The 10390-nt window shown below is 39.0% G+C and overlaps 1 protein-coding gene across 1 annotated transcript in view; it reads right to left on the reverse strand.

The window, feature by feature from the left end:
• LOC138055697 (coadhesin-like) overlaps positions 1-10390 on the reverse strand; it is a 49784-nt gene that overhangs the window by 13191 nt on the left and 26203 nt on the right. The window contains exons 2-8 of the mRNA XM_068901578.1: positions 10038-10193; positions 9289-9425; positions 6932-7079; positions 5504-5677; positions 3916-4092; positions 2864-3034; positions 935-958 (exon numbers count right to left, since the gene is read on the reverse strand). Of these exons, the coding sequence (XP_068757679.1) occupies positions 935-958; positions 2864-3034; positions 3916-4092; positions 5504-5677; positions 6932-7079; positions 9289-9425; positions 10038-10193 (987 nt within the window). The remainder of the gene's footprint in view (positions 1-934; positions 959-2863; positions 3035-3915; positions 4093-5503; positions 5678-6931; positions 7080-9288; positions 9426-10037; positions 10194-10390) is intronic.

Raw genomic sequence — 10390 nt, forward strand, 5'->3', positions numbered from 1 at the left:
ATGTAAAAGGAGAAAAAAACTAATTCACTTCGCCCAAAAGACTTACATGCGAGCACAGGATCGTCAATGCGATATTGCATTAATGAAATCCAGCGTTTCCAAATCTACCGACGAAACAATCAACCAACTGTGCGAACATTATTATGTTACTTTAACTCATCAAGTCTTTGAGACAACAGATACTGGGAAAGTTTGGGAGCTTAAGCACGCGCGTTTTTGAGACGGGGACGGCAACCGAAAGAGAACATATCGCGTGGCAGGGCAATGGTGTCTCCCAGATTTTTATACTAATCATCTATAATGGAGAAAAGACACTTAAAAATATAAATGTGGTTATGTGAAGACAAGTTAAAAGGGAAAATAGCTCGCTTCCGCTTGTCGTTCGCGTCAAAATTTGTCTGCATGACTGAGATTTTTTTTAGATACCTTAACTTTTGATGTTCTCTTAAAAAACATTGATTTCACCGCTCTTTTTTGGCGATCTATCACTTCTCAGAGAGAGTGTGCTTTGGCCAGTCAGATCACGGGATTGGTGTTGTGGTTTTCTGTTAAACAAGGCATCTAAGACTGTTCAGGAAGGTGGTTGATCATGACAGTTTTCTTGCCTACCGTTTACGGAAAGGTGATGTCATAACATAAGATACCGAAACCACCTACAGCCATGAAAAATAGTAAAGTCTGCGAGTCAGGTTTATTCATCTGAGACCCAGGCAACGGGGCTCATCTTCAGTGACAAGCAGTAGCACGTGACTAATTACCATATGCGACTGTGTTGACAACGAAGCTTGACGGCATCCCATGTAAAAATGAGATAGACATCATTGCGAAATGAAAAAAAGCCGAAAACAAGACACAGTTTATGGCGTATTTCATTTTTACGTTCAAAGCTATAAGGCCTCGATTTAATAGTGAGCCATACTCAAAACTGACGTACCTTGTACAGGCGGTGATGTGGATACTGTCAAAAAAAAAAAAAGAAGTGCATTTCATAAGAAAATTGTTTCTGTAAATTGATTGAGTGAGCAGCTGGTGGATCACAAGTTTTAGATCGCATTGTTTGACCATCACATGATTTGCTGCACTGTATGTATGTAACAGAATAACACTTAACGTCAAACAAAATGAACCACAAGGGTCAGACTACATTGCTTGATAAGGTGGTTACTTCATTCACTGATAAATTGTGTCATGATCGAGTACGACTTTGTGGATTCCAGTAAAACGTGGATTAATTAAGGACTGTTAATGAAATATACCATTAATTAATTAATTAAGTTAACTGTTTGACATGCTGGAAACTCTCAGCATTCGAACAAAAAAGGGGAAAAATTGAGTGATTAAATGATCTGCCAAAAGGCTAAGGGAGCATTTTTTCAGGAAAGGCCTGGGAGACGGGGCAGGTTTGATGACGTTTATTCAACATTTTTTTATTTGTTGCAAGAATGTTTTGATTTCGATCAAACATTTTCTCGAACATACAAGAAATTTTGCAGAAGCTTGTAGCTGCATCATCAAATGTGACGTGTGACGTGTTTCCAACAATGTTATATGCGTATCCAACATTGTTAGAAGCGTTGATGTAACAAAGTTGGGTCGCGTTCTTCTGGCAATGTTACAGCGTGTAGCCGGGGCTTAATTAACCAACGCCTTGAACGAGTGCAGACATATACCATTATTATTATGGAAGATTTCATTTTTGTTTTCATGAATCATTTACATAGCTTGCGGACATGGGTCTGGGCTAGTTAAGTTACACTTCATCATTTTCTTTACATTCAAACAGTTTATACATATTCATAGAACTTCTTAACTATATTTGCGTTCTGGCAGATAACCCATTTCTGACAGAGTTCAGTAAGGAAGGACAGCCCATTGTCAGTATTCGTTATTAAGCTTAGTCGTTTCCTTAGCTCCTCGTGGTAGCCTCGGAGAAAGTAAAAAAGAACATTGATTTGTCTAACGCTTATGCTTTTATAAAGTTGTTTGATTCCTGCACGTAGCTCTGTGTATTTGTCCTGTTTCTTAGCTGTTTTGTCCGCAATTCTGCCAACTTGGCAAGTAATTATTATTATTATTATTATTATTATTATTATTATTATTATTATTATTATTATTATTATTATTATTATTATTGTGTCTGTCACCCTAATGCTGCTATAGGGACCTGGAACTCTAACAAATATACTGCAATCACGAGAACGAGAAGAAGCGTGTACACTCGAGGAGGGTTTTGGACATTGTACAAGGAACTTTCACAGCCCTTATTTTCACGTTAACAGGCGGTATGGGAAAGGAGTGCTTGCAATACCATAGCAGACTGGCGCAGATGATCTCCAACAAGAAAGGAGATGATTATGCTAAAACAATTTCCTGAATACGAGCAAGGACATCCTTCGCTTTATTAAGATCCGCACTAATCTGCCTTAGAGGATCAAGAGCTAGAAGAAAATCCTCTTGTGACTTTAAGAACATTCATTTGATATTGACATTGAAATCCAAGAGGGAGGCCTAATGCAATATTTAGGGACACTTTACTGACTTCGCCTTGTGGATACAAACATTTTGCGTATTTTTAGTATATTCTCCCATTCTCTGTTTGGTGCTGTTAGAGTGACGTTTTTAGTATACTTTTATTATTATTATTATTATTATTATTATTATTATTATTATTATTTATACGGAGTATAAGTAGATTTTATATTGTAAATTTAAGAGTGTTTAAGAATTTGTTAATAAAGTTATTATTATATATTATTATCATCATCATCATCATTATTATTATTATTATTATTATTATTATTATTATTATTAATGGTGTTATACTATAGTCATAGTTTTTTGTGATTTTAACTAATGAAAGAACCTGGGCAACAGCCGGTGTTGCAGCTCGTCGAGAATGACCTTATCCCAACACAATCTCTTCCTCCATGCCTAGGGAACGGATTAGAACACGTTCGTGCACGGTACTGTATTCCACCACCGCAGCTTTTGGTACAGGGACTGAATGTAGACCAAGCGCTCCAACCACCATGCACTGTAAAAAGAATACAGGAATGTCGTTGTCATCATGTCCCCTGTTAATCTTAAATCTCTCCCTGTCGTAATGGTCATTGGAATCACTAACATATATTAACATCATCAAAAAAGACCAGACTATTACACCAAGACTTGTGTCCCTTTTCTTGACGAACGTCCGTTGTATATGTATATGTGCTTAACTGACCACTCCACTCAGGGGCTTTCCACCGCCCATGAAACAAATATAACAAATCCTTGGCAGAAAGCAAACCTGTAGGCTGCTAATGAGAGCAGCCGAGAAGATGAACTGGGACTGCTCAAAACAACTTAGCACATAGTAAGAGCGGGACTTGCGTGTGAGAACTTCGGATTGCATTTCCGGCGCCCTCGCTGATCGGCTGCAGTTGCTGTACAAATTAAAGCAACACGTTTGCACATGCGTGGAACCAGGACCCCATGAGAAGGAGCTTCACTATGTACAACATCCTTGACTCAACCTTTGCGCGTATCTTTCTATTTCTTAGTTAACAGACCCTTCAGCACGAGAGTCACATTTACATCAATTTGCATCAATTTGCACAATTTGCATACATTGCTTTTGCTATTTTTGTATTCGTTTTTCAATAACTTTATTCTGATTGGCCATTCTAAACAGTGCATGCAGAGCCGAAGAACTCGTAACGTTCTAAAAATAGAAAGATACGCGCAAATGCTGACTCACAGGGCTTGTATGGGAGAGGAAAGCTCCTATTCTCATGGACTCCTGGTGGAAGAGAGAGCGCTCAGGGGCCATCTCACAAATCTTGTTATTCCCCCCCCCCCTCCCCTCCCTCCTCTCTTAGTACAAATTAAGGATTAAGGTCGAACTTTGGTGCTGAGAATGTTGGACACAAGTACCTGGGCAATAGCGAAGTAAACAATTTCCTGTTTCTGTGGATGGCCCTGTGCAGTTCGTCCCACCGTTGCTTGGTGCAGGGTTCGTGCATGTTCGCTGTCGTTGTCTTTGTCCAGGTCCACAAGTTGCACTGCATGCAGACCAGAAACCCCAGTTTGACCAGCTTCCATCCACGACACCTGCGTGGAAATAATTACCACTCATTTATTATGTCTCTATAAGAGAAAATTGCTTAAATTGTCGCGATTAGTGCGAGGATAAATTATATCTGTCGGTCTTTAACCTGCACTTCAAATATACATTTATTTAATTCATCAGGCCTTTCATGGGAACACACGAGCCCAACAATTGACCTGCTCTCAACTGTTTGGCTTCATAGCTCATTTTGTATCGCATTTTACCGGCATCACAGAGGTCATGGATTCAAATACCTTTGAAGACGCCTGAATGTAAGAGACAATTGCTTAAATTGTCCGTAAAAGTGCGAAGATAACTTTTATCTTTCGACAATGAGAGATTAATGCTCTGGCATTAAACGCGAAAGAAACGTTCAGCGTTTGTTGCATGGTGTACTTAAGGGCTTATTAAACCTCGTCTATTATCGTTTAAAGTGAAATTTTAAAGTTTGAAATTCAAAGGGTCTGCTTTCGGAAGTCTCGACCGAATTTAACCGTAGTCTGCTAAATTTGTTAAATGATGCTGCCCCCTGATAATTGAAGCTTTCAATAGGTGCATAAGTGATAGTACTAGTACAGATTTTGGATCCGGTGAAATTGCTTTCTATTCCGTGTTCAAACGAATTGATAACGCTGCAGTGCTATTATGACCAAAAACAATCATCAATTCTTCTTTTTCTGTGATTTCAATGCTCTGTTAAATAAACATTACATGACCCAAATTTTAAGCCTTGCTTTCAAAAAGACATCTGTTTATTTTAACTGGAATTTTCCTATTTCATGGTCCGCCATTATTAACTTTAAAATCTCGAGACAGCTGGATAGAGGAGAGAAAAACATCATCAAAGACATTTAGGAAATACAATTGACAAGACCAATTGAAAGAGATGCATGCATTTGCAAAGATGCACGAGATTGAAATGGATTAGAAAGTTGGACGTTTTTTCTCGCCTGGGTAAAGGTATTTTTTTGAGAATTGTCTTCAACGTGAAGCAACGATACTTTTCTCTTTGAAAGAATCCTATCGTGCCATCTTCTGGTAATTACATTAAAATCTTTTCCAATCTCTTCAAAATAGAGCAGTTTTCAATTGAGTGTCGTAAAACCAAAACCAAAGTAATTACTTTGGCCAATCAAAAAGGTCAGAGAAAATCCAGTAAACCAATCAAAACTCGAAGTAATTACACGTAACCGACACAAAGCGCGGGAAAATGTGCACGCGCGAGCCACTATTGGTTTTGGTTTCACTTCTGATTGGTTGAAAAAATGGCGCGAGAACTTTGAACCAATCACTGAGTGAAGTAATCATAAACCAAAGTAATTCACTAATTACTTTCGACACTCAATCGAAAACAACCCTAAATGTGACCTACATGTAGACCATTTATTGCTACTCATAAAAAGGTGTACAAACCTATGCAATCGGAACAAATCTTTATAACCTCGTTGATACCAGAACATGGGTTTCCACCAAACACTGGTGCAGGACTTGAACATGTCCTGGTGCGTTTGCTTTCCCCGAAGCAAGGAACGCTGCATGGGCCATATTCCGACCACTGTGACCACTGGCCATGCACTGGTGCGATTGCTAAAAGTGAAGGAATGATGAAGAATGAATAGAGAGTAGAAACATCAACCTGATCATTTTTGTAAACTCCATCGAAAAATGAATTTAGGTGTCTCTTTATAGGAACACGGGTTCCCTTGACGTTCCCAAGCGAATAACATCATTATAGGTTATGATTAGAATGGAACCCCACTCCAAAATAAGGTGAGACACTTCTTAAGACATATACAGGTGTAGCATGTGGCGACGTTGCGTGGCAAAGTGCTAACCCGGTTTGGCAGAGAAAGAACACTCTGTTTAGGCAGAGAATAACTGCTGGGTTAGGCACTGATCTCTAGTAATTAGGTCTAACTCAAAATGGTTGGCTTTCATAAATTTTTCTGGTGACACCACAGGCGTCCCAAGCTCAGTGTGAGTAGTGTGAAACTTCAATCTTGATTCTGATGTGAAATTGTGACCGTGGGAATATTGTATCCAGGAATATTTGACTCAAATTGGTGGCACCTGAGAATTTATTCTCCAACCTTGGGATTTTATTATAACCGTTGACAACCACGACTGTGAAATGGCTCAAATCGTGTCGGATCTGGAAAATAACCACACAGGAAGGAAGCTATCCAGGATGGAAATAAAGCTAGGCTTTTTAATTGAGATATAATAGTATAATTATCTTCTTAAGCTTTTTATCGGGATTCGGGATTCTCATACAAATCCATATATTTTTGTCGCCCATGCTCACACTGAGCTTGGGGCGCCTGTGGTGACACAATAATGAAAGATTTAGTAACATCGTTTGGTACCTTATGTACACAAAATTAAGTGTCTTACCATATTTTGGAGAATCTATTCTGCATGATCACAAAAAAAAAAAAATTGCAACTAACTGGAATGCCCTATTTACAAGGAGGGACCAGGGACCCTAGTAAAACGGTCAAAGATAGTCCGCGTTTACAAGCAAAATTTGACAGGTGGGGTTAACCCCCGTCCTTGTAAACAGGGTTTAAGTGGAACGTCGTTTTTACATTCTTGTGATCGATTTTGCCCCAGAAATGTCTTTCAGAGTTTAAGAAAGTGGCTTCACTTGCAATTTAAGAATATTTTCACTTCAGTGCAACTAGTTAATTAGGTTCATATTTGCTTTTGCTTGGTATTGATAATTCCAAGCTTAGCTGTTTTTCGTGATTTTTTTCTGTGTCCAAAACGGAATTGATCAGATCCCCCAGTTTCTTTTTTACCAAGCCCTACTGTCGGCATCCTCACAAACTAAGTAATTACCAGTTTGACAGCTTTCTACGCCAACTCGCATACAGAGGTCACCCGTCATCGGTTCTATCGGATTGAATCTAACATAACGAGCTTGAATTGGAATTGCGAGGTTCTGGTCCGTGATTATTGTTCCATTCTGAAAAGGCCCTCGGAATTGCTTTGAAATAAGGGAACACGATGCTCGTCAATAAACAAAACTGAATAGCTAAAAGTAACAAACTAGTTTTATCCTCTTCTCTAGCCTGCGTAACAAACGTTTCCGTGCGGGGAACTTGGACTGGTTATTTTATAGTTGGCCTCGCGAAAAATGGGGCGAGACAATGGTTTTTTGCACTTGCCCAATTCTTGCGCAGCCAGAAAAATGTATTCGCTTCTTGGCTGCAGGAAACGCTTGCTACGCAGGCTGCCTCGTCTCGCTTCTACTGAATTTGCTAAGTACGTTCTTTGCCTCCTGGCGAATTGTGATCAAGATGGCGATAGAATCCCCATACATAAACATATTTGTAAACTCCAATTATTTGCACTCACCACCTAATGACGCTAAGTCAGATAAGATTATTATGTGACTGCTGAGCCGTGACTTAGCGAAGTTCCTTTTTTTACCTGGTTTAGTTTACGTTGGCTCAGGCGCTTAGAAGCCTTCACAAACGGTGAGGCTATACGTTTAAAACACGCGTTACCAAAAACACTTTTTTTCAGAGAGTGCAAGTAATTGCCAGTTGACGCAGTGGTATAATTTTACCTGTCGAAAATAATTTATAAAATGAAAACTAGTTTTCAAATAAGCTCAGCAGCCGTGCAAAGGTATAAATCGTACAATGACACTCGAGAACAAAATACTTCATGCATGCCGTGCAGTCATTCTTAATTACCACTTGTCCAATAGGAGCCGATAGGCTCGTTTTTCACCCTTGTTGCCTTAGCAACTAAAAATTCCAGTGGGTCACATAGAATGGGTGATCCTTCTTTATAAGTCAGCCAAGAATCCTTGAAATTTTAGCTAAATGTCAAATGGAACAGTCATTTTCCGCAAAATCCGTTTGGTAAATCTGGAGTACCTTAGAGGACTATTCCTGATTTTTCCAATCGGAATGGAATTTTGGAAATTTACCGATTCTTCCGTTTCCAGGCTCTATTTTGTGCAAAAATCGAGTCATGAGGGAAGATAAGGCCTGGGAACCAAGCTTTGAAAATGGTAGCGTTCGGTTGGTCGGTATACTTGGAAAATCCCTTATCATTATGCACCGGTCATGTCACCCCAACCGGAATTTTTAAACAAATAATAAGCATCCCATATCAAGCGATGCAGATACTGTTCGATATAAGGATCAGTGAAAATATTTCTACAATGAGTACATTTCAGTATATACCAATAGCCCTTATCGAAGTTATCAGTGGTTTTGTCACATAAACGAGGCTAAGGGGTCATTTTGTATTGAATTGACCCTTAAGGAGGCTCGAAATAGTTTCTCCTTTTTTTTTAACAAATAAACATATTCTGTCCTTAGATACAGTTAGGGTAATCATATTAAGACGAAATTTGACCAGGGTATTAATTACCCATCGCAGATTTATATTTTCCTCCAATATAACCTTACCATGACGATGATATTAGACATTTCTTAATTTGAGCCTTAAAATCAACATATGTTGTCCTTTTTTTAAGAAACGGGACGGTGAAATTTTCCCATTCAGTGTTACCAGATAATGTTAGAACTACTCTCTAAAATATTTAAAATTCAACAAAATCTGTAGGCCAGTTTTTCGGAAAAAATCCTTTTTTTTAAATGTCTCTCTTACTTTTTTTTTCACCTACAGATTTTCTTTTTTTTTTTAATTTGAAAGACAAACGTTTTAAATTAATCTAATCTAACATACAAAAAATGAAAACAATTCACCATCCAGAAGCAGAGAGATAAACGAGTAAAGTTGCAAAATGAGGAAAAATGAGGGAGTTACAAGATCAGCATTAACGTATGCGTCACCCGCTTATTTGAGTCCGCGCGCGAGTGGAGCTACAGGCCAACACAAACGGATTTAAGTGGCCATTAAATCGTTTGTGTAGAATTTTCGTAGTTTTCGTGAATAGTAGATGTCTATTTATATTCCATATATATAGGATTTAAGAGAAAGGTGAGCGGAATAGCGGTAGTTGTTTATTTCTGGTGACCCATTTGAATCATGAGCTGACGCGAACAGTTAACGAATTGCGTGTGTGGCTTACGCGCGCGCACTCAGCTGAAAACCCTTTCGAGCCTCTTTAAGCCTCTTTTGCATGCAGTTTTAAACAAAAGAAAATGTGCCTGCAGGCTCAACTCTAATAAGGTCCATTGCAGAAAACTGAAGAACATTTGAAAAATACTTACATAGGGCCTTCCGTTTGAGCCAAGGATATGGGAGAACTTCAATCCGTCGATGCTTGTTAGTGCTAAGTATGCAGACACTGATATTTTTGATTCGGGCCTTCCTTGAACCAGAAGCCGGTCAAAGAATGCAACGAAACCTGCAACATGCATCTGAGGTTAATTGAAGGATTATCATCCAATACCAAGCATGTCCCTTATGTTTTATTGCGATTATCAGAATTCTGCGGAATTCATCTTCAAGTGCCAACGGCCAAAGTGCGTTTTGGCTCCCATTAATCAAACTTTCGACGCCAACCACAGATGACGAACTCAGTTGATGAGTGACATAACCCACCAATCAGCATCTTTGGTTCCCACGTACATTCGAACTTGACGCCGATGGAAAGCGATGGAATCTGTATACAGTATGAATCCTTTTACTGAGGAATTTCTGAAAACATATCATAATGGTGTTCGAGCTATGAACTAAACAAACTTTCCGCAGGCTGAGTCGATCTTCCCGGCTATGTTCGGAAATTTGATTGATGGAAGCCAAAACGCAGTTTGGCGCTTGGCGCTTGAACTTAAGATTCCGTAGAATTATGAAAATCGCAGTAACGTTGCTTGAACGCCCTTCAGGAATAAATGTGAGTTTCCTTTGCCTTGAATCATCCTCATCTGTGGTGTTATAAAACAAAGTTAATAAGCCAAGATCAAACTATGAACTTTTAGGGTATAGTGTCAGAGTTTTTTAAAGCTCACAGCCTTACCCAAATCTACCGTAAGGGACTGGTTTGGAAGAATAAATTCCGAACACCAGTAGTCCTTAGAGTTTATTTCTGCGTAATGAGGTCCTTTGTTACTGGACGATGCAGAGAACGTCGCATTGGAGGGAGTAAGCAGAGAGACACAGCCAGAAGCGGCACCTGAAATAAAAGAAACACTGTTATAAACAGTACTGACTACCTTGAGAGAATAAAAGAACCAATAGCCAACTCTGCAAAATAATGAAAATAAAGATACTACACTGTTAGTTAAAGAAACTCGATCGGAATCTTCGAGGTTTGGAGCTCGAGTCGAATTTCGAGACGTTCGAGGCTTTTCGAGAATTTGTCGAGTAGAG

This window comes from Montipora capricornis, chromosome 7, assembly GCF_036669925.1.
Source record: "Montipora capricornis isolate CH-2021 chromosome 7, ASM3666992v2, whole genome shotgun sequence".
NCBI lineage: Eukaryota > Metazoa > Cnidaria > Anthozoa > Scleractinia > Acroporidae > Montipora > Montipora capricornis.